The sequence below is a fragment of the Neolamprologus multifasciatus genome, chromosome 23 (assembly GCF_963576455.1).
Source record: "Neolamprologus multifasciatus chromosome 23, fNeoMul1.2, whole genome shotgun sequence".
Classification (NCBI taxonomy): Eukaryota; Metazoa; Chordata; class Actinopteri; order Cichliformes; family Cichlidae; genus Neolamprologus; species Neolamprologus multifasciatus.
This window is the reverse complement of record NC_140460.1, coordinates 32,258,750-32,284,216: the sequence shown is the minus strand read 5'-3', so window position 1 is coordinate 32,284,216 and position 25,467 is coordinate 32,258,750. Positions and strand designations below refer to the sequence as shown.

Below are 25,467 nucleotides of genomic sequence, written 5' to 3'. Positions count from 1 at the left end.
ATTTAAAATTTTTGTGATATATATCATTGTCGGGTAGATAAATGTCTTATATCGGGATAACAGTCTTGTAACCTGCTTAGCTCGGAGGGTCCATGCGATTTAAATCTCACAAAATGAGCGATACTACAAGCACAGCAGAAGGGTGGTTTGATGCAAGAATATACAGGCTGCTGACTGGACAGATTACATGTGCTATGTGCAAACCTGCATTCCAGCTAATCATAAAGGTACGATGCCACATGTGTACAACTTCTGCTGACTGGATTTCAGTGATGGGCTTTTGATATTCTTCATCGGGCATGCTCTAAAAACTTAAAACGAGAAGAAATAGTTCTAAAAACTCTCTTTTCCTGTGACTTGAAAAGATTCAGTCTGTCCTCCAAACTCAGGCGTGAATTTATTCTGAATAGTACACTTTTTTCTTTCTTTTTTTTTTTTTTAACGAATATCAACAACTGAGCTTAAAAAAAAAAGTGTAGTTCATTTAGTACAGCACCACAAACAGCTGCTGAAAAGGCAAGACTGTCTCAGACTGTTGGAAGTTGTAGACAATTATTAAACAACTGGTTGATTAATAATTTAAATGTTAGTGAAACCCAGGCCCCGTATTAACTGATGAATTAATTGTAGCTCAGCTTGTCTCGCCTTACTGTGTTTACCTGTACGCCTCAAACTCGCGTACTGCTGTCCGACCCCACACGCAGACCAAGTCTGAGCCCCTCTGTAAACGTGTTGCGAACATGAGAGTGCGATGACAAAAAGTGAAAGGGTTTAAAATTCTGTTTGTGTTCTCACCTGTCAGTGAGGAAGATAAATTGTAAGCTATTCAAATGTTTTTATTTCAGGGACAGTATACACTCTTTTGCATAAACATTCACACAGCAACATCAATCACACACGATACTATCTGGATTAAACAAGACCGCTTCTGTTTCAAGAGTCGCAGAAGCATTAAAGTCATTTCTTTTTCTTCTTCTTTTCTTTTTTTTTTCTGTTGTTTTTTTATTTTTTTACTAGTCAAATTTGGCGTGTTACCATGCGACACGTAAATGAGCCACCACACACTGAGCACAGCAGCCTTCAGCTGGGTGTGCTCCGGCTCCTTTGTGTGTGGCCTGCTGCAGTTAGAAACAGGTTGATCTTCTCAAACTAATAGTGGAGGAGAAGTGCGCGTCACTAACATTGAGCACCTCCACCCAGTTACTCATTTTAAAGAATTTGTTCAACTAAATTGTATGCCTTAAACTTCATAGTTTCCTCAAGACTCCAGGACGTTACAAGATCTTGTCTCACTGAAACAACTGAAGTGGTCTGTTACTTGAATCAACTACAAATATTTAACTGAATATGAGTTGCGGTGCACAAAAAACAAATGTTGTGTTGTCGCATCATTTTTCACTAAGTTTTTAACTGCAACAAATAACAGGACATTGGCCCTTTTCTCGTTTTCATCTCCACAGTTTTGCTCATTATCTGCTTTAATCTTTTCGCTGCTAATACCGAGGCTCATACTGAGGCTGCTGGCTCTGAGCTCGGGATAGGTTTAGCTACCACTTTAGCTACTTTGCCTTTGTTGGCTTTTTTAAAATCTTCATGTTTATCTGGGTGAGGGTGATTGAAGTAGTTTTGTTGTTTACTTTGGTAAACTTTGCGTCTTCACTTACAGTGAAGTATTTCCATGCTAGTTACATATGGGCATGTGGCTGAGTGTGTGTATGTTGTGCATGCTTGTAATAGGACCCCACCTCAGTTTACTGTAAGTTATATCTCAAACTGCCAAACCTCTCTTGATTATCAGTGTTTTTAAATAATCATGGTCATGTGGGATTGGGCTAGGGAAGGCAACTCCCTTGTTATCTGAGTTTAGCAAAGCAACTACCTAACTCCTGATCTCTCCTTCCTCTCTGTTTGTGTTTTCTGCAGCAGGTTGGACTCTGCCCCCTGAGATGTTACTGAGCGGTGAGGATGGATCAAAGAAGGAAATCATGACGGTGACGAGCTGCATGCCACCCTCCAAAAACTGCCGCAGTCGCTCCAACTGACACAGATATGCCTCGCCTGCCCTCCTGATTCCTCTTGCCCAACTCTTTATCTTTCCCCCTGTCCAGTCAAAGTCAGTCCAGCTCTTCCAAGTCTCTGTCCTGTCAGCATGGCTACACCTTTCCTGTGGAAACTGTCCTCTCAGAAGCTGGGCTTCTTCCTGGTCAGCTTCGGCTTCATCTGGGGCATGATGCTGCTGCATTTCACCATCCAGCAGCGAGCCAGCCACGAGAACAGTGCCGTGCTGCGTCAGCAGATCCTCGACCTTAGCAAGCGCTACATCAAAGCACTGGCTGAGGAGAACCAAAGTGTCATGGATGGTCCGTATGTTGGAACCATGACGGCTTACGGTGAGTAGTCGACTCGCTAACATGGCTACTCTGCTTTTAGCAAATGAGAGCAATCTTTCTACATTTACTACAGAATCTTTGTTGCCAAATGTGCTCTTCAGCAAGGCCAGGATGCATATCTCAATCAGTCACAAAATAGTTTGACACATGCTTCCAGAGCTGAACATTTCTGGGACATACCTGACAGTGCATGTCATCAATCAGTGTTTGACCTCTGGAGTATGAATTTCTGTGAGACTGCTGTGATTTGCAAGTAGTGTGGGGCACTTACTGCTCACAAGTGGTGGGCCTGTACTTGGCATCATACACACCCTTATTAAAGCAGCTTCCTTGCTTAGACCACAGAGTATTTGCAGAAGTGCAAATGCATATGAAGCAGATCGTTTTCTGGTGCGTGGTATGTAAGAGCTGAAGAAAATCATTTGACCTGATTCTCTTGATAGTGCCCCCCATCTCCATCTTACTGATATCGCTCTCCAGGTTTAAGGTTGGGTATGGTTGGTTATTTTAGTGCTGTAAATGTGTCACTTTAAGTGTAAAAGGCCAGATACATGTACATGTTTAAGTGTGAAGCATAGCAAAATTCAAGACAGTTATTTTAGGCTGTTGGCCTCTGTTTCCACATCTTCTTTAAATTGGATGGAATAGTTCCACTTGTCTGCCTCCTGAACAGGTGCAGCATTGGCTCTATTTAAAAAAAAAAAAATTGTTCGGGAGCTTTAACGTCAATACGGCTGCATTGGAGCATAATACTGTAATAGCACAGGTCCAGAAGAGCCATCAATAAGTTATTCATGCCATTAATAGACCTGTATGGCTCAATGGGAGGCTTCATTAGAAACCTGAGATTGGAATTGATTGTTCTCTAATGCCCAGAGAAACAACAGGATACAGTAGAGGTCCTGGAGATTAGGAACGTGAAGAAGGAGCCAGAGCGAGAAGAGAAACAAGGCGCTGGTAGCATAGGGTGTCAAATTTCTGCTTACCCCCCTTTTCTGACACACATTAAACTGCTTTTGTTTATTTCAAAGTGCATGCAGAATGTGGAAAAAATGCAGGTCCCTACGCAAAACGTCTTCCTTTCCAAATTACTGCCAGTAATCAGGCTCTGCTTAAAACATTTAACTCAGCAGTGTCATCTGAGCTGCTTGGAGGAAATAAACTTCAACATCTGCATTATTATATTAAGCCATTATTATTGCTTGTTTGTGCTGCTTTCATTGCCCAGGCTTGAAGTACATTTGCATGGGACCTATCCTCTTGTAAACTCTGTGATTTGTTTGGGGTAAAGTGGTCTGAGCCCCATCCATAGATTTATTTGTAATACATCAGCCTGTCGTTCCAGGGAACAGATTCCTGTCCAGTTTGTTTTGTTCCCTTATATGATCGATTGATTTTCACACTGCTGTAGCAGTCTGCTGACCAGCGTCCAATATTCCATCACAGTCCATTTCAAGTCCTTGATTAGATAGCCGAGCACTGGGATCCTCTGTGCTTCCTGTGTTTGGCTTGATACAATTCGTAATGAGTTTACTGGGAAACAGCGTTTCCTCCTTTACCACCCATAAATGACCCATGCCATCTTAATGCATGTGGCTTTAATACTGTAACTCCTGAAAGCTGATTTGGGCCACTTAGTTGCTTTTAATGGTCAGGATAATTTTAAGAAACCCACATGCTGAAAAGCATCTAATCAGTGAGTCCAAGCCTTTTTGTACACAGCCAGTCGCTGAAAGATTTCAGGTATTCGTTTCTCTCTGCGGGTGTTTAAAAACATCTTCAGGGTTATATTTAGATTTTTAAAAATCCTGTGCTACTATCTACTATTTCCCTCATAGCAAGAGAGTCCTGGGTTCACATCATCAGCCGGCTGGGGCCTTTCTGTGTGGAGATGTTCTTAGTGTGACTGCATGGGTTCTCTGTGGGTACTTCAGCTTCATCCCACAGTCCAAAAACATGCTTGTTAGATTAATTGGTGATTCTAAATTGGCCGTAGGTGTGACTGTAAGCATGAATGATTGTCGGTGTCTCTGGATTGGCCTTGCATTGAACTGGCAGCTTGTTTAGGATGTAAAATATGTTTCACTGTATGAAAGCTGTGTTAGACTCAGCACCCTGTAACCTTAAATTGAATAAGTGAATGAGAAAGTGGATTTATGAATTACATTTGAAATATATGGTTCTGATTGGCAGAAATCCCTTTAGTACAAGTATATTAAATTCCCTGTTTTGCTTCCTAACTATAATTTCTTTCAAGCTCATTTCTTCAAGCAACTTTAAAGTGGACATTGTGTTCCTGCTTTATTAAGTCTTCTGTTTTAGTTTTCAGTGTGTAAAATGTTTCAATTATATTTCAGTAGTATGCAGTCAACTGGCTTCGGTTATCTTACATCTCACAATTCAAGTGCATAACCCTAGCTACAGTGGCTGCTACAGGACAAACATGTTTTAGTTATCCAAGAGAGATCAAAAACATTATAAACATGTCATACTCCATAGCGCCAGCTGGCGTGTTTCTGCTGCTGTTTGGTCTGGATCTGCCCCAGAGTCAGTCCACTGTTTACCTCAGGTGTCAATGCCGAGTGAGAATCGTCCAGCTTTATTTACTCTGGAAGAAGCTTTAAAACTTAATGAAAGGAGTCTGATACAAGTTGAAAAGTTAGACAAGCTCACTTCTGATTTATGACGCTGATACTCAACTGAGTTGTTAAGGATATGCTGAACTGTTTCAACTCAACTCAACTCATTCAATGTTTCAATTCAGCTACCGTTAGACTCTTTGAGGTTCACCAGTAGTAGTAAAACATATAGTCTGGCACATTACGAGAATGTAATCAAGCTGTTTATCAGAGGGAAAGTGTGATTTCTAATATGATACTTCTTTGTTGAAGGGAACCCATTCTCCGGCTATAACACATTGGTATAAAGTAAGGCGCAGACACAAATTTAAATGTCACTCCACTGCAGGCAAAAGCCTACAACCTCTCTTCTTCTTCATTGGTGTACTACATATATGACCCGTCTCTGGCCACATATGTAAAATGTGATTAGCCAGAAGGGGAATGTGCTTCCAGGCCACCGTATTCAAATATGGTGGAAGGAAATGGCAGCAGAAAAATCACTGACTGCACCTTTCAGTTTGTTTACTGTTATTTAGGTGATCGTGGCTCAAGAGTTGGCAGTTCGTCTTGTAATCGGAAGGTTGCCGGTTCGAGCCCCGGCTTGGACAGTCTCTGTTGTTGTGTCCTTGGGCAAGACACTTCACCCGTTGCCTACTGGTGGTGGTCAGAGGGCCCGGTGGCGCCAGTATTCGGCAGCCTCGCCTCCGTCAGTGCGCCCCAGGGCAGCTGTGGCTACAATGTAGCTGCCATCACCAGTGTGTGGATGTGTGTGTGAATGTGTGGATGACTGAACGTGTAAAGCGCTTTGTGGTCCTTAGGGACTAAGTAAAGCGCTATACAAATACAGGCCATTTACCATTTTATTTACCATTTATGATCATGCTAGTAGAAAATGTTAGGTCACTGCAAGTGCAATGAAAGCTTCCCATCAAGTGAACATAACATTATGAGGGATTGAGCAGCTGACAGGGAAAGCAGAGTTTTTCAGTCATGTCATCTCACTTGACCAGCCAGCGTCAGTTTTAAACCTGAATAAAAAGGCTGTTAGAAATGAATATGATTGGATATGAGCTTTAGTCTTCTGCCTTTCCAAAACTGATCCATGGAACTGGTTGGAACGATCTGCTGTTACCATGTAGCTATCAAGCTATTGTGGATTTCTTTCATGGTTGGGAAACATATAAAGCTCTTGTGCTCTGTGCTTGGCCCGGCAGCCTCGGTATGTTGCTTTTCTAATCATCTTTGTCCTCTCCAGTATGGTAGGTCAGGTAGGTGTGCCTCCCTGCTCTTTGCTACAGTCAGTCAGATGGAGCCCATTGCCTGGCTGGATTGAGCTTTTGGTTGTGGATGATAGGAAAGAACAGGGGTTGCTGATAAATGCTTTGGGCTTATGTTTCTGTGTAATCACTTCTTTTTAATATGTCTGTGAAGGTTCTCAGTCATCCAGGTCATCACTTCACTTCTTTTTAATGCTCAGGAGCCTAATGAAATGTCCCAGGTGATTGTGTAACCACATCATTGCCTAGTTTGACACTATTGTTTATAGCAGAATGAATTTCACTATGTTTATTGCTGCAGGGTTTGTTTTTGCAAGTGCATCACCGTAATAAGAAGGATGGAGGCTGGCAGAAATGTTTCCCTAGGTGTGCCATTAGTCATCCAGCTTACCTGGCAGCACATTTAATGCACACAACAACAGGTCAAAGCATTAGTCACAGCAACACACAGCCTAATGAAGGTTTTTGAATCACAATCTCACATTTAATTATAGTGAAGCCTCACATTTAACTATAGTAATGATAGTGACAGATATTACTTCCTCACTTGATAAATACTCCTATCGATGCCACTCTCCACATTTTACTATAAAATAAAGACATGATGGTGGTTATAGTCACTGATGTTTTTCATTTCCTACTAAGCAGATGTGCTGGTGTTTATTAATGTTCCTCCAGGGTCAAGGGCTGGGATAAGTTTTCAAAGTATTCCAATTTAACTTTCTCAGCTCATGCTATGATCCAACTCGCTAGTGCTGTGATCGAGATTCCTCAGAAACCAGATGTCGTAACCTTTAGTGCATTCCAGAAAATGTCCAAAAAACCAAACAAACTGAATTTGTAATGGTTCTTACCTGCAGGTGTTGTTGCTCAACAGAGAGGGTATAGCTACTGCCTCTTCCAAATCTAATGATATATGGAAAGCGGCAATTTCTATGCATATTGACTTGCCTTGGGTTGATATCTTTTCACAACAAACTTGGCAACAGAGTCTGATTACATAGTCCAACGGCTTGGTGTAAGCTGGGGCTGTTGGTTTTCTGAAAAAAACAAAACAAAAACAAAAACAAAGGATAAGATCATTTAAATACGTTTTAAAAAGGGAATGTTAACCGTATCCTAACTTCATCAAAACAGTCTCATCTTGACTCGAGGTTGAAACAGTTGCTTTAACAGTTTGGCAAATCCCATCAGCATCAGACCCAAAGCAGCCAACTACACTGCACTGATTCAAATTTAGTTTAAAGTCAGATTTGTATATGTGTCAGGGTTTTTACAGAGCATCTAACCTTTTACATGCGGAATATCACATTGAGCTCCATTTTTCATTACATACAGTAAAGTGAGCACAAACTTTAAACATTTTGCCCTGTCAGCCATGACAGTAGAAACATGGCAACATCAAGAATAATCCCTCGAACCTAAGTGTCATTACTAGTGACACTTAGGAATTTTAAAATGTCAGCTATGTTGGTATTGCATATATTAACATCGCATAAATATCAATAGCTGTACCTTTTTGTCTAGGTGCCTGTGTGTGCCTATTTAATACTGGTCCCAGTACTCATGCGTAATGGTAATAAACACAATTGGTAAATTACCCTACTGGCTTGCTAAGGTAAGTCTGGTTTAACCGGAGTGACCATGGACAGTGTTTGGACTCTTGTTGTGAGGAACATTTAACATATACACACTATAACTTCAGCTAGAAGTTTCTATCTTTTGCTCTCCTATTGGAAAGACGTACCAAATGAAATTTTAAACAAGTCTAATGAATCTCTGTGTTATTCGGCCTGAAGTCAGAAGGCACAGGCCTCTGTTTCTGGGGTGAATATATTATGTTCGACCCAATAGTTTGGCATGTCTACTCCAAAGCTTTCCGTTTGGGTTCTTCCTGGTGTCACCGAGCTGCTCTCTGTACATCTGCTCCTCCCAGCATACCTCGGCTCGTCCAAATCAGACAAATGCTCTGGCCTTTCCCTTCACACAAAACATACTGGTGGTGCTGTGCCAGGCCTCGGTGTCCTATTGCCAATCTGTCTGACGTGATGAAAAATGGTGTGTTAAATGCATCATGGCGCGGGAAAAAGTGGTGTTTACATGTGACAGACAAGCAGCAATTACCATCTTCTGAGTAAAGCAACCCTGAGCCATTTTGGATTAGTTTAGTAGATATTTAAGCCAATATACAAATAATATAACTGGCTATGGCTTTTAAGAGTATCTCAGACCTTTTCTCTCAATGAAAATTAGCAGGCGTAGGCGTTTTCTCTCTGTTAACTAGATAACATGACATTTAAACTGTCGCTAATATTCATTTGTGTTCCTGATGTTGCTGCATTTAAGTTATCTTTATGTAACCTCTCTTAGCTTTGCTGGCTAATATAAATAACAACTGTTGGCTGTAGCTTCAATGCTATCATTGTTTGCATAGCTGTGTAATGGCCTTTGGCTCCATTGGTAGTTATTAGCATAACCTTTTTGAGTGGATGTATTCATAGAAGCGGACTTGCGTCTGTTACCTATGTACCCTTGCTTTTCAATGGTAGGGGATACTCTGTGCTCTGAGTAGCATTTCCAGCAACTTTACACAACTTAACATTTCTCTGTAAATGCCAGTGCATTTGTTACAGGTTAAAGTATCAAGACAAGTACTTTGATAAATGGGTCCAAAAATACAGTATTTAAGCATTGTGACTGTGCAAATATAGTCTAAATATGGCCTCATCTATCTGGCTACTGGTCAGGAACGTTCCTACATGTTCTGCATTTTGCCATGGTTGTGTTTTATGAAAGTAAATTTAGAAAACATTTATGTGGAAATGCAAAGACCCTCACTAAACTGGAGGAACAGGAAGTCCTTTGCAAAGATTCGGGTGCTTCCCATTAATATTTAAATGTGCCGGAAGCTGGTCCCTGAAGCCTCAAGAATGTCTTGTTGTAGGACATGAGCTTGTCATTGAAGCTGAAGCTATTTATTGTCAGAGATATCTGAGCAATTTTCCTCAGTCAGTTGCATGTGGGGACTTTTACAGAAAGGCAAGCACTACTTGCCTTGCTTGTCCTGACTGAATACCACTGCTCATACTACAGATGGCAGCTTTAATGGCACATTTGTGTCGATTTCTAAAGAAATATCACAATTGACCAACCACATTTGAGCTGGTTTTTGCTGAAAACTAATAAACAGTGTTTGGAGTATGTGGAGAGCAAAAGAAAGAGAATGTAATCTTGAAACTACTATCCTTTCCGTTTTGTGGTAATTAAGCCGTAAAACATTGGCTGTTGCTCTCAGAGGTCAAATCACCTTACAGGGGCCCAGCCCAAGATCCTGGACTGGACATGTGTTGTTGGTAATAATATTATTTTAAGAAACTAAGAAAATTATTGCTGAATTATATTAGAAGCTCATATAGACACTTGTGGCTGCCTCAAGCTTTTTGGTCAACTTCTAATTGTTTTCTAGTGCACCCAAACAATTGTAACATTTATGGCTTTGGGTACAAACCTTAAGTGTTGGATGAAATGCCATAGTATTTTGCCCCCACACTTGTCTCCTCCTCAGGATAGATTGGGATAGCTCTGGTATTTATACGATGTTTTAATCAGGTCAAAATTTAAATGAGATTAATATTTCACTTTTTAACTGCAAAAACTGATGGTATTTTCTACAGACTCTTGTTCAAAGAAACAAAACAGGAGCACCATAAGGTCACAAAACAAAACACGAGTCCAAAACCAAAAACACAAGGGCCCAAGAAAACAGAGTCCATAAGAAGAGGCCAGCAGCCCAGAGGTCCAAAACAGTTTAGTTCAGGAGGCCGACTGCGCGGAAGGCAGCGGCAGCAGTGACACAGGCGAAGGGAATCCGGAGGCCGACCGCGCGGAAGGAGGCGGCAACGCAGTTACCGGAGGCCGACCATGACCTCAATGATGTCCAGCCAGCGGTGATGCTGAAGTGCAGGATGTTGACCAGACAGTGGTGTGGCAGCCGCAGGAACAGACAAGGCAGGAGCTGCTGGCGACGGCGTGGAAGCCACAGGTGATGACGCTGCTGGCGATGGCGTGGAAGCTGCAGGTGGTGACACTGCAGGCTGAACGGGCCCCTCGGACCCTCCAGCGGAGGCAGGCTGCTGAAGCAGTTCTCCTGAACTGCCAGCAGCGACAAACAGTGGCATGGGAGCCGCGGAGTGCCGGATTGGCCCAGTCGAGCTTCCAGCAGGAGCTGATGCAGGGCCAGAAGGTATTGAGACCCCTGGCTGAATATGTAGCTGAGTGGCAGACTGGATGGGCAACAGAGGTACTGGGGACTGAACTAGTGGTGACAGAGCTGCAGGTGACTGAACTGGGGGCAGCTGAGCAGGTGACGAGAGCTAATGGCTGAGCTGCGTGCGACTTAAGAGGAGACTGAACTAGAGATTGTAGTGGGGTTTGTGGTGAAAGTGGAGCTAGTAGTTGAGTAAATGGCTGAACTGCACACTGGGGAGAAGGCTGAACTGCAGACTGCACTAATGGCAGCTGGTGGTTGAGTGAACGACTGAGCTGCTAAGGGCGACTGAACAGGAGACGGGGCTGCTAAGGCTGACTAAGCTTCTGGCTGGGTGAGACCAGTCTCCGGAAAAACTGTTACAGCTGGCTGAGAGACATGCCGGTTTAGTTTAGGGAACTAAACTAAACAAAGCCTAAACTGGGAGCAGCTACAAAATGATCCAAAGGGACAAAAACCTGAGACTAGAAAACTAAAAACCTGGAACATGGAGAAGTCCAACAGGATCTACACAGGAGACATACAGGTGACGATACACAGACGAACCAGCAACTAACAGAAGCAAACACAAGGCTTAAATACACAGAGGGATAACGAGGGAATGAGACACAGCACAGCTGGGAGTAATCAGACATGACGAGACCATGGGGAAGCAGAACTCAGTACACGGACATAAGACACGGACCTTCACAACAAAACAGGAAATACACAAAGATGCAGACCAGAGAGAAAAACACTGAGGAGCACGAGGGAGAGCACAGACATGACGAGCTGGAGAGACATGGAATCAAACACAAGGAGAGGAAACCCAGTAAACTAAACTGAACAACTTAGGACTGATAGAATAACTCCAAGAACAACAAATGAACTTAACATGATACAGAAATACAAGGAAACAAAGAATGCTGGGTCAAAATGACCCAGGACCATGACACTTAAGCTGGAGACCCCAAATTTAAAACAAAAGCGTTAGGACTTTAGTCAAAATCCTTCTAGGAGCAACTTGTGCCACTTGGTGACTATCTCACACTCAGATGGCAGCTGGCGGTAGTAGTCCTTGTTCTGCGTCGCCGAGCTCCATGAAGCTACACGTGAACCACCTTGCACCAGAGCTGAAGTAGTACTACCATCTCGCAGTGTTGCTAGCTACAGTCCAAAGTTACAGCTTCTCTTTCTCATTCCACAAGAGCACTGAGCAAATATCATATTTTATGGATTGAGTAAGTGGAAAAAAAATCAAAGATACACTTGCCTATATCTATCCCGTAGTAACAGTATGCCTGCCACTACACAGCTGAAACCTCAACTGTGCAGTTGTACCATTAAAGTAACTGGTTTTCTTGAAACAGGGGCAAGACAAGTGCCAACTTTGGTTTTTATAAAATTCTCAGAAATTTCTAGCCTGGTTTTTATTCCTCTCCCTAAAATGTTTGCTTTAGTCACACAACACTTTCAGCTTTTAGAAGAAATCCCCCATTGATGCCATTCCCACCACTGTTTAGATTAAAGGTTGATTTTGACAACTTAAGCTCTTTGACAACTTAAGCACTCTACTCCAACTCATCGACCTGACACACTGCTTTTTTTTTGCTGGGGAGAAATAAAATTTAACATTCTCATTTTGCAGACCTGAAGAAGACTCTCGCAGTCCTGCTGGATAACATCATGATGAGGCTGGGCAAGCTAGAGTCCAAGGTGGAGAACATCTACAATGGCACAGGGCCCAACCTGAGCAACGGCACCAGCACTATTACGCCCAGTGCTCCAAACTCAGAGAAAGTAAACGTGGCAGGTATGTGCTGCAGTCTTTTTTCGCTTTGGAATAGAGTGTTTGTGTGCATGCTGTGCCAAGGTGGGGGCAGTCTAAAGGATTTATTTTGGATTTGGATTTGTAAATATTATCAGTACAATCTTAGAATCAGAAACCTTCCTGGCTCCAGTGGTCATTGATCCTGTGCCACTTAGAAAGACTGTAAATGTCTCTGTGCACTCATCCTTTTAGAAGGGTTTGATACATACACAGTACTGAGAAATGGGAATAAGCTGATTGTGGCTGTAGAAAATTTCTTTAAAACTACTCTAGTCAATATCTTTCCTGCGGCATGCAGCTAGCTAAACTTTCCCAGTATTGCCACTGCACTTGATGGGTCCAGACCGCATCCTTGGACTTGATTCAGATAAGGCCTGTGTTCACGCTGCATGACCCTTTTATTAGTTTTCATTGATTTTCCTGCCAGCTTTCAGATGATGAATTCAGCCCAGCTGAGAGAATGAGGTGTTGGTTTTTCTGAGACCCCTCTGAGGGACTTGCTCTCAGTTGTTTGCGCAGCATTAAACAGTAGGAATGTGAAGCTGCACAGTGAAGCAGTATGTGCAGAATTGGATTAGACTGATTGAGATGTTCAAAGAAACACTGGCATTAGTGTAATTCTAATGAGAACTGCTGTGCTGCCGCCATCATTTTGGAAGTGCTGATGAGGCCTTTGTGAATTTGTTTTTTCACATGACAAAGGACGGTAAGAATACGACAAAATTATGTAGAGTTGAATGAAAGTGTGAGTGTTTGTGATGAAAATACCTGTCAAGGATATAAACAGGCCACTAACTCTTATCGCAGTAAATTCAAAGAGATACAGTGTAGAACATTTGAAAGGCAACACCGAGTAAATTACATGACCAAAGTGTGTGAAATGAATGTATATTGTTTTCAGAGCTGCCCAAGGAAATTAAGTTCTAGTCATATATACGGGCAGGGCAGTTTCTATTAGAAAGCTGTTGAAGTTTCCTCCAGGCGAGAGAACATAGATCACCTGCCCACAAATCTAAAAGAAAAGGCAGCGTCGCATTAAAAATCTTATGGCTGAGTAACTAAACAGATTAATTGGTTTTTATTTTGTTTAAAAACTGTTATTTTTTTGCTTATATTCTATATATATTCTATAACTATATATGTAACCACCCTGCACAGGCCTGTGGTGAGCTGCGGTAAACCTTGGATGCATCATTTTGAAACAAATGCAAATTAAAAAAAGAAAATGTGATAATGAAAAAACAGTAATCAATATAGTAACGGTCCCAGACGCTGTCCGACTTTTAGAATTGCTCAGTAAAAAAAAAACAAGCCCTCACTTTCTCTTCCTGTTTCTGTGATATTCAAAGCCTGTTTTGCAGTCGTTCTAATGCCACATCCTTTCACCTACCTTGGTTTGTTTGCCTGGCACTAAAGCAATTTTCTGCTCTTCTTTAGCATCTTTGGAAGGTTGCCTTTGACTGTACTCTATGAGTCCTCTGCTCTTTCACTAATAGAAACGTTTGTACAGTGAAATGACTCAAAATGATGTAATCAAAAGCCAGAGTACTCTGGGCTTTAAAAAAAGAAAGACAGGGAGGGTTTTAAAAGAAGCTGTTATAATTGTTAGTGAAGCCGAAATGTTTGGCTCATCGGTTGATTTAGTTGATAGTTGATATTCAGTCGATCAAGATTATCAAGTTAGTGTTATGCATTGAATCGTCTGGACATCTTTCAGTTTCTTGACGACGTTTCACCTCTGATCAGAGAAGCTTCTTCAGTTCTGAAGCTTCTTGGATGAGATGTGAAAGATGTCCAGATGGTTTTCTTTCCAAGCTCCTTAGACCAGGAGTCATATTGTTTCTCATTTGGGAGCTTTTTTCCTTAAGCGTATTAAAACCATTGTGCATATTCTTTCTCATGTTCAAAATAACAGCAGTGGTTTTTTGTTGTTGTTTTTTTACTTGGGGTAACAATACTGCAGTGTGTTTGTGTTTGCATAAGGTTCTGATCTGCAGTTACTGTGTTACCTGTAGCTGATGGCAGAATTTACACGCCCCACCTGTACAGAAAATAAAGCCGTACTCTGCTGTGGGCATGGCTGGCAGCAAAATGAATTTTAGCCACCAAACAGAAGGAATCGATATCTGTTTTAGTGGATTCTATATTTAGAACATTTTCACTGCTTCACCTGCTGTCAGACGGGCCTTTACGACGAGGAAGCAGAGCTGTTACGCTCCACCAGACTCCATTGACAAAATGAGGAATTTCGCCTCATAAAAAATTTGAGCTGTCTGCTGCTGCTTTGATTGGTTATTTAGTGGTGTATTTGAATGTACTAGTCAAATCAACAGTGAAAGTATCGAGCAGCGCCAGTTTTCTGTGAAATAATAAAAAAAACCCAAAAAACTCAGCAGACTGTGGCGATAGCCGCCACAAATCAAACAAACTTTGCAACTGTTGCCCCAGGTTAAGATTACATAAATGTGTCCTGTCAAACTTTATTATATAAATTTATATCCATTGTTGAAAGAGCAGCACTGTCTTGCTCTGTGAAGTACAGATGGAGACGTAATACAACATCAAAGCATAACTATATCAACAATATTGTCCCATTCCATCTCCATTATGAAGATATATCTATGCATTAATATATGTAATTAAAAACAAACAAACACACAAACAAAATGTAATATTATGACCCAGTCCTAAATTTGAGCATAAAACCTCATTAATTACAGCTTAATTACATTTTTGCAAACCAAGGAATTAGCAGATTAATCAGTAGCTAATTGCAGCTGTGGCTGTCAGATAGTGAAGAAAAAGCTTACATATAATTACATGGAAATGGAATTAAAAATAAAAAAATAGATGTAATATTTGTAGAGGTTTATGGAAGGCTAGACTTCTTAGATGGAGCGGGTTTTCTGACATTAGGTGGCGGTTAATGAGCCCTGCCTTTGCAGGCAATCGTGATAAAACATTGTCAGAGCACTCTTGGCTTGAACTGCCCTGTTCCACAGAAATCGTAGCTGGACCTGTGACTCATCTCAGTGAACTTGCAGTGGCCTGTTGGCCTAAAACAACCAGTGGCACCCTTTAGAGACATCTGGAGCCTAAATGTATGTCAAAGCTGACAAAGCTGCACCAATGTTTCTCTTGGTAGTTGAACTAAAGGCCCCAGCACTCCAGAGCCTCCATTGGAGCATGTCCTCTGTCTTGGAGCAGGGGCAGTGCTGTTGCCAGCTCCACCGGCGCTCCTCCCTGACTGGAACGCAATTACAGAGATAAGAATCTGGACAGTGAGTGCAACACGCCTGCCTTTCAGGGAGGCTGCTATCAAGATGGAGCTGAGCAGCAGCTCTGGGACTGCGCCGTTTCCAATGGAAAGAGGGAACAGAAAAGAGGCGCATAGAGAGACTACAAACCAAAACTACTGGAGTGAGGAGTCTTTAACTCCTCACTCCTTTAAATCTCACATTGCTGAAATAAAAATGAACCAGATCTTTAGCCACATAAAGCCATGAATGATTTGCATACAATGCTGGTAGTTCCCTGCCAACTGTTTAGACATTGTGAAGAGCTCCTTCCGTCTTGAGATTGCAGCTGCCTTGTGTTGTGTGTTGTACAAGCTTCATTAGAGGTTGAGGAATTACATTAACATGATAGGATTTTTCTTCAGCCAAAGACAACAGGCACAGATGTCTGTTATGGTGGCCTTTAGATTGCTTCTTAGCAGTAAGCAGATGGGGCCCGGTCAAACTGCATGTGATGCCATGTCTCACCACGCTGTTGCTAATGTAGCTAATCAACCTCTCTAACCGTGTTTCATCCAAAGTTCTGCCCCTGGCATGGAGTCTATGTAATCTCCTTCTTCAGACACACACACACACACACCAGGCATGGAGATAGATGTAACGAACGGTCAGGTGGTGATTTGCAGCATCTAGCTCTCCCACGACTCTCACTTGTTCCGTTTCATTCCCCCTGTGATGTATTTCTCTTCCCTTTGCGAGTGTTTAAGGTTATCAATGTCCCTTCCGTCTCAGCCACACCACTGGTGATGTTTGGCTGATTTGCAGCTCACCGTCTCTCAGACGCCGCCGGACAAACAGAGATGCTTGCATTCACCGCTCGCGGCATCTTTGCCGCTTTGTCTCTTTCAGCTATCGATCAGCTTGATTTTCTGTTTAATGTTCTCAGTGAAAGATGAGATCCAATCCTCAGTATCAACAAAGGAAAGAGACGAGGATAGTGTTTCTGCTGGGAGTTGCTGGTGGCTCTCTCACTGTGCCTTATTTTCTCTTTATTCATCTGCTCGATATTCCTCATTTTCCAAAGCCACTTGTGTGTCCAATGTACCTCACAACAAGACCTCACTATTATCAGTTTAATAAAATATACATTTTTCTACTTGGGTTTAGATTAGACTGGATACCATCTTGTTTTTGAAGGCCTGGATTCTCAGTGTACAGATGAAAACTAATAAAATACACATGCAATTCAATTCATTGCTAATAAGTTGCAGAGAGATGCTATCCACTCCCACACACTAAAATCCTCCCACGAATCCTGACTTTCATCACCCTAAAATCTTTGAATGTTGCATAGCAGCATAAATGAAACCAGAATGTGAAGCATTGCTTTTACAGCTGTTGGATTTGTGTTGTATTTCTCAGTGTTTTAGTTTCGCCCTTTAGTGTTTCTTACAGATTTACTTTCTAGTTGTGGTTGTGGCTGTCAGTACTCTGCTCTAAAGCCTTGGTATAGCAGCACATTAAGCAGTAAGGGTGGCTTTGCAAGATAGTATCTTATGTCTTACAGTGTCTCACAGGTTAGAGCGGACATGGATAAATCTTATAACAGAAGCACTGAAGACTAAACTTTAGCGTTTAAAAATCTAGCATCGTCGGTCTTGACGTACCATTCAGTCTCACCCATTCTTAATGCAGTCATTCACCAACCAACTTTAATCTCAACTTTAATTTTTAAGGATTAATTTTTTGAGGATAATTTTATCTTCTTTTTCTTTCTTTTTTTTCTTTTTTTTTTGCTCCCAGTACAAAGTCAAGTGGCACTATTCTGGCTCTTTAAAGCAAAAAGAATCTTGACCGTCTGCAGTCAGTCCAGAATGCTGCGGCAAGGCTTTTAACAAAGATACAAAAAAGAGAGCACAGTAGATCAGTTTATGCTCATTGCACTGGCTTCCAGTACGTTTTAGAATTCATTTTAAAGTCTTAGTCCTGACTTTTAAAGCTTTGAATCATGACGCTTCTCTCTATATTTCTGATCTTTTAGAACCTCACACTCCCCCTGCAGTCTGAGATCATCTAATCAAATGCTGTTGGTAGTTCCCCGAACACGTTTTAAAACCAGAGGTGATAGATCTTTTAGAGCAGTGGCCCCCAGGCTGTGGAAGTCTCTCCCTCCATCTTTACGTTGCCTGGATTGTATTTATTCTTTTAAACATCATTTTAAGACTCATTTATTTAGACTAGCTTTTAATTAGATTTGTGCTCTATGTTTGATTGTACTGTTTTATGTTTATCTGTTATATATTATTGTGAAGCACTTTGTAGTTTTTAATCCTGTGAAGAGTGCTATATAAATCAATAAAGTAAGCCCGATGCATGTTAAGAGTTCAGCTTTGATGTGGCATTCTTGGCAGAAAGTCTCACTCTGCTCTACTTCCTCCACATCTTGTGTGTACCTGTCTGTTTTAGTTTGACGTGGACTGAGCCTCTCCAGGACGTTTCCCACTCGCACGTGATTGCACGTCAAGCACAGCAAACTTCTTCCACTGTGATTGTAATTGCCCCGTGTGCATACTTTCATTACCTTATAGTATCTATTGCAGCAAACTGTGTACTTAAGTCTGATTTTCAATGAATGGACATTCGAGTTTTGCCATACGATAGTCAAACTCATGCCATACTTGTCTTGTCATACTTGTTGTCAAGCTACAACCGGCAGCCACACAAAACTCACCAATCCGCTCTTTCTAACAGTGCATTCGATCATTAGCAGTGAACAGCTGCAAAATTAAAGCACGTTGAAATCTGTCTCATGAATAAGATACTCCATGGATAACACATCTGACTCTATTAGATTAGATAAAAGGGAGTCATGATGGCCAGTTTTTTAAGAGCCCATCTGAAGGCTCTTTACAGATACAGATATTTTTTGTTGTTGTGAGGTCACATAGTGTAAATCCCCTCGTGTCGCTCCTCTCCCTCCACACTTTTATTTCTCTATTTCAGCCCTTTATCCCGCAGGCAGGCTTGTATGTACCCTTGAGGTCTTGAGTGGGTTGAGTGGAAGGAACATCTGGGGCTGATGCGCCATTGGCTGCGACACGTGCATCCAACTTTTTCTTCTTTGTTTTCGTCTCTCATCTTACGACTTCCCTCTTTTTCTTTTTTTCTGCCCAGTGACTGTTTGCAGGGAATCTGCTAATTATGAAATCTAACAAACACTGAGAGTTTAACGGTGTGTTAGGTCCAAAACGCCAAACCATATTTTTCTGCTTTTACCATTTCTAATTCTCGTCCCTCTTGTTTACCTTCAGTCTCTTCATGCTCCATGTTTTTTTTCTTTTCCCCTCTTTGTATGCTGCCCTCTCTCTTCCCCCCCACATCCTCTTCCTCTGTGCCAGTTTTGCTGCTCTGCTGGTTCAAGCCGCTGCTCCGGCCCTATAGGAATATAATGTGCTTTGACTCCTTCCCCCAAATATCAACCATTTCCCCAGGCATATTTTATATATTTTGATTTATTTATTTATTTTTTAATAGACGGATAAACACACACACTCACTCCAGTTTTCATTCACTGCAGCTGCAGATTTTTCAGGATCCAGATGACAGAACAGAGCAGCAGGCGCACATGAACGCAGAGCTGATGCAATCCAATCCTTTTTCACACAGAGACTGACGACTGCATTATCGCCCGTGCTTGTTCATATTTGGGTTGCATGTTCAGACACCCATCCACATACGACAGGAAACCAAATTCTCTGCATATTTTCCTCCATCGTGCAGCCCCCTTCCTCTAAGGCCGTATCTTGCATTGTAACACCAGTCGCAGAGAGTGCATGTGTCCAGCACTTGGTCAGAAACAATTCAAGGTTTCAGGCCTTGCAGAGGAAATGGAACATCTGCAATAAACTTGCTGCTATTTTTATTCTAGTTTCTCAGGTCTGTTTAAAATCTGTCATCAAAACAGTGAATTCTTTGAAGACACAAGCCAGTCTTCACAGCCTTGCCCCTCTAACCACAATTGGTAGAAATCAGCAGTGGAACATTAGTCATAGCTCAGCAATGATGAGAGCTAATCACAGCTTTCTGGCAGCTCTGTGTCCTTGTGTCGCGTTTGGTGCAAAATCGGCATCGTGCTCCATTTTCGGAGGGAACAGCGAACCGATCAGATTGCTCAAGCACAAAAGAGGGATTGATTACAGACAGAGTTTCTGTTCTGTGCAACAGAGGAAGGGAGAGTAATAGGAAACTTGGTGTGGGCTGGATGTTGGGGTTACGTGGGGAAATTTGGATTTGGTTTTTTAGCCTCCAGGACTTTGCAGTGGAACACTTGTGTGGACCAAAGGCAGAGAGACACATGTGTTTTGACCACTTCCAAACACGTGCCGCCTCGTATTGGGAAGCCCCTCTGGTGTGTGTGTTACCCTGCTGCGGTCCCTTCAGGTGGCAGCCTGGCCTAAAGAAATGGCTTTCAGTAGCTTTTGGGAGTTTCATTTAAGGGGTGCAGGTCAAGTTTTACAATATACACAAACACTGTAAACGCAAAAGCTGTCCGTAATCCTTCTATAATCCTAATGTTTACATTTTTTACATTTTGGAGTGATGTAATTATTACTTCAGTTGTGTATTTAGTGTATGAATGTTGTGGTTTCCAAAGTTTGTGTTGCTGAGAGTGTAAATGTTTCGCCAACATAGCTAGGGCTCATGTAGCAGTTAATAACCCAGAATAACACAGAGAGGTACTCTGTGTTATTCTGGGTTATTAATAAGCTTTTAATAAAACGTAATTTCCTATATGAGACACTGAGCTCGTTACACATGAAGAAAAGCTTGTGTACAACAAATGTAAGTAAATGTCTGCCTACATTTGTTTAGCTTTTTTACTTAAGCAAGCAATCTCAAGATAATATTAAGCTGCCTTGTCCTACCTATGCGTTGGTTATCATAGTATTTTATGTCCATTTTTCTTTGAGGCAGTGAGTTTACACAGTTTATAAAAAAATGCATCACATTTTACAGTGTACTCAAAAGTTAGGCTTAAACTTTTGTGTTTCTGGCATTTTCTGCTTTAATAATTAATACAACATTTTGTTTAACAATGTGAATGAATGTGTATGTGGTATATCCTGTACCAGAGGGTTTTATTTTTTTAATGTTTTTTTTATTGCATTTAGATTTAGAATTCACTGAACACTGGTGTAGTCTCCATAAACATACGCATCAACACATCTTTGTGCTTGTTGTCTTGGTAAATTTGACCATATTTTTTTTTTTAAAAAAGAAAAAACTAACGACATTAGTATTATTATTTTGTACCGTTTCTGTCAGTGTTTATTTTTTCCTAAAGTTTACGTCTTTAATTTCATTTTGTATTTCTTTTAACTAATTGTTTTCTCACAGTTTTGAGTTGATTATAATAATGTTGATATCTGCTTCTCTTGATGTGAGGCAATAGCAAGAAAAGGAAGTAAGACAAAACCGTTAGCGTGTTCCTTATTTATAGAAATAAAACTTTCTAACAGGTAGATATAATTGAGTTGACTTATTAGACAATTATTAATTTAACTGTAATGGAAAGGGACATGTGCTATTAAAATATTTTTAAAGGGGAAGCTTTGAATGAATTAGATTTCACAGGTTTAATGTTTAGTGTCGCATGTCACTTCCTCATATATAAGGTCACACAGTTTCCTCTCTTCTGAGTGAGCTCTGTCTGCAGCTTTCAAATACAGATCTAAAAGTCACAGGGAAGTAAATGAAAACAGCAGAAAGGAACATTAACTGTATCACGTCTTAACGTGTCTGATTCCTAGAAACCCTTAAGGTCAGCCGGTGGCATCCGTAGCGTTAACTTGAACTTTAACTCCGCACTTGAACCCAAGTAGACAGCTTACAGCTGAGTTAAAAGTGAAGAGCAGAACCATTGTTAACAGGCTGAACAGGCTCATAGCCTAAGGAGGTGGTGGATAATCAGCTTTATGATAGGGTTTGTGTGAAGCCAGGCGAGCCAATGAGAGTCGAGCTAAGTTGAACTTGTTCGTAGCACTCCCTGATGACAGTCGCTGATCTCTCCACCTGCACATCTGTCGATTCTCTTTGGTAACTATGCTCGTCAGCCTTCCTCGTGTCTAATTGATGAGCTGCTGCTGAGATGTACCCTCGCTGATACCTCTGCTTCTTCTCGCAAAGTGCATCTAAAATTAGTGTTTCTAAGCGAGTGGATCAGAGGACACGGCGACAGAGGATATGCTGCACTTCTCCCCTCTGTAATTTATTTTTTTCATTTTTATTTTTCAAGCTTTTATCTCAGTTGTCACCATAGTGACAGTTGACGGATCATGTGCTTTAAAATTGCTCATTGCTCCAGCGTCTTTGTTTAGCTAATTGTATTGTTGAGACTTAGATTCTTACCGTCTTGCACTTGCACAGCCCTTCTCTTTTGCATTCCAGTTAATTTGGTGACTTATTTGAGTCCCACTGACCAAATTATGCCATTAAAGCAGGGCCTTGGCACATGTCACGTTATCTGAGGGTTTTTAGTTAGGAACGCCTGAGAGGGAAATCATTGAGAGTGAGATGGATACAGAGAATAACAGAAACCACATATAACATAAACCAGATGTCTTCAATCCAGTTCTGGAGTTGTCAAATGTCAGATTACCTCATGGACTTGGACAAACACACATACACACTGGGACAGGGAACGGAAGAAAAACCCTCTGTGTGTGTTTGTGTGTAATATCACATATTGTTCAGAGATGATGCTATTTAAGGGCTCTCAGATGGCCAACACTGTGTGCTGGGAGCTGGCTAATGGTGACCTCAGTGCTGTGAGCTCTTGTGTATCTTATGCAAGGTGGAGTGATCTCATCTGTTTTCTTCCTCTGGTTCTCTGTATTTTTATTATTGTGAGAAAAAAATCTAGAACGAATAAATCCTTTTAGGGATTCATTTTCACTACAAAGGGTACAAAAGTGTAACCTTTTTTTTTGGCCTGACACACCCACCATTTCCTGCAAGGTTTAGCCAATCAGAAGAAAGCAGGCTTGGTTGGGAGGTATAGTCTTGTATGGGGGCGGAGTTAAAACTGCTGTCTATTAAATAAGGAATATTTTTGAACTGTGAATCGTGCAAAGCAACTCTAGTAGAGTCTCTGTATAAAGAAAGGAGATGAAAATGTACATAATATGCTCACGTTCAAGAAAATGTTATTAACGTGGATACATAATTATGTTATGAATTACCAGAATACTTGATGACAGCTTTAACTGACTTTTTCTGGTTAACTCATGAACTATTTACATGTCTAACATAGCACTTTTATTTTAAAAGCAAAAGTAAAAATGATAGTATGTTTGTTTTTTTGTTTCTAGCAGTTCTACCATCAGCTCTCTGTTTGTGTAGCCATCCCTCACAGGGTTGCTTGTTTCTGTTAGAAATAAGCCAGGTTATTTCCTAGAAACAGCTTTGTGGGTTGTTCTTGGAATACTCTTTAAAGGAGTTTGTTGTTTTAAGCTCCATGCATTGTTTTCTCTTCCCTGCCTCTGTTTTGTGTACACTGACTGAGGTGTGGTTTGCTGCTTGGCTTTTCACCTCAAATTGTCGCTTATAGACGTCAGTCATGCTTCACATCATCTGATTCAACGTCAAGCTGCAGGACAGCTAGGAACTGTGAGGCTTATTTCTACATGGGAATTTCTTTATTTCTTTTCTGGTCAGTAAAGGCCCTGCTGATGCACCTGCCGGGCGGGGTTGCTTCGGCCATGCTTTTCCCAGCTTTAATGTGCCGCAGTAGATGATTTGTGCTGAAAATGATCGTGGTTCTCTGTGAAGCAGGTCATTTTGTCCGACCTAAACATCCCTGGTGTAGCAGAGGTGAATAACTAGGAAATTGCTCCTTTTGAGACAGCACCACCTCTTCTACGTTTGATCATGAAAGGAACTATATTTAGGTCGTCTTTGGAAACAGCTTCTTCCACTTCATTACAGCTAGGAGAGAAGATTTGCCTGGTGGCGTTGGCGCTTGCTGACCAACTGGCTGAATGACAGGCTGCCTCTTCGGCTGTTTGCTTGGTTGGTCTGTTGGGTTGGTTGGCAGACTGACTGGGTGGATGGAATGACAGGAACTCGCTCTGTGCAAGTTCCTGTCATTCCATCCACCCATCTTGTGTGCTGCACAAGATGGCCCCGTCACCAAATAGCAAATCACAAGTCACATTTGTTTAGCTTATTCAATACAAACAGTCAGCAGACTGTGACTTACAGAAGAGCAGGGAACTCAAAGGAAATAAAGAAGAACGATGAAAAGAACAAGATACATTTCAAACGTAGCCCAGATGTTTTCACACAAGTGTGATCCTCCCCATGGGTTTGAGAGCTACAGCTCTCTTATTTTTCATTTTTTCTCTTATTTGCTTTCCTCATTTTTTGCTTTGCTTTCATAAGGTGTCATTAAGTTGTAACTCTGGTATGTGAAATAGTAAGGGGAATTAGTTTATAGTGACTGCATATTTTAATAAAAGTTATTTAAAAAAATATAGAAATTTAGCTTCATTGTAAGGGCAAGCGCATCGCTGTAGGACATGATGTAATATTAGCATTTGGTCCAACCTTGAGATTTAAGTATTTTAAAACCAGGACTGATATTTGGTGATTTCAAAATCTGATATTCCGATGGGTCAGCCAGTGTTTTTTTCTTTATTGTGACAAATTAAACATAAACACATTTCCACACAGTGCATAAATTTTCTTTTATGGGCCATTATGCTAATTATGCAAATGCTGATATCAGCCGATAAATCAGTGGCTCTCCAGTCCTACACCGTCATTATGATAAAGCTTGATTCTCATGGTGAGTTTAGGCCAAAAGCTAAATAAACACCCTATATACTTCAGTGCAGTCAAGGAGACTCTTACAGCAACTGGAAGAACTACTTTGTTCCAAAGTACATCTGATAACTTATCAGTAACGTAACGCACAGTGCTATAACCTTAACTCATAACACACAAGCCTCTTACTGGCATATATCTTATATCTCTATCTCTTTATGGCTGTGTTTCTATGCCCATCTAATGTTTAATAGTTCAGACAGGTCCGGCCTCCATTATTCATTTATAGAAGGCCAAACCTTACTCTGGCTGTTTGTTGCTCAGCTCCCGCTGTTCTCAGAAACAAGAAGAGGCTTTGATTGTGTCCATCTTTTGTGAGATACTGGAGTGGCTCTCAGGCCTCCCACAGCTTCCCTCAGTTTTCTGCAGAGCATCAACTTCACATGAATTGCCAAAAAAATCTTGTGCATTGTGCTTTAAGATTACTGTAAGAAATAATGTGTTTGGTGTAATTAGTCGGCCCAAGACAAAGAGCTATTATTATTTGGTTTTTTAGCCTCCAGCCTCCTTTTATTATGTTATTCCGACTGGTTTGCTGTTGTACCTCTGTAGGAATTGTGGTAATCATTTCCTTATCGGGGGTGGTAACGGAGTCCAAACAGTGAATCTGTTTGTGTGATAGTCTTTCTGACTGCTGTTTTGGTGTCTCAGCCCCACTAACTTTCGCTAGGGGCGTCTGTCTTTGGGTTCTGACACGTTCTTATGGAAAGCACCCAATTTCTGTCTTGCACTTCGGGTGTGTATGAAAGAAATGTCAAATCTTATCAGCAGAATGACATTTCATAAGATCAGAAGTTGTTTTGTGGTGTACTACCATTACCAACATTACTAACGTTGACATATCACAATCAGGTATTTCTTCTTTTAAGCTTCTTGAAGGCTGAGTGGCTGTTCTGGCAGTAAATCAAGGCTATCATTGGCTGATGATGAACTTCAACATCGACGGATGTTGAAAATGATATTTATTGTATGTGATTGTG

The 25,467-nt window shown here is 41.2% G+C and overlaps 1 protein-coding gene across 3 annotated transcripts in view; it reads left to right on the top strand.

Annotated features, from left to right (window-relative positions):
- mgat5 (alpha-1,6-mannosylglycoprotein 6-beta-N-acetylglucosaminyltransferase) overlaps positions 1–25,467 on the top strand; it is a 98,743-nt gene that overhangs the window by 12,230 nt on the left and 61,046 nt on the right. For 2 of the 3 annotated variants that reach the window (XM_085149936.1, XM_085149938.1), the window contains exons 2-3: positions 1,924–2,390; positions 12,183–12,347. In XM_085149936.1, the coding sequence (XP_085006062.1) occupies positions 2,150–2,390; positions 12,183–12,347 (406 nt within the window). In that variant the 5' untranslated portion in view covers positions 1,924–2,149. The remainder of the gene's footprint in view (positions 1–1,923; positions 2,391–12,182; positions 12,348–25,467) is intronic. The other variant, XM_085149937.1, reaches the window with a different exon arrangement.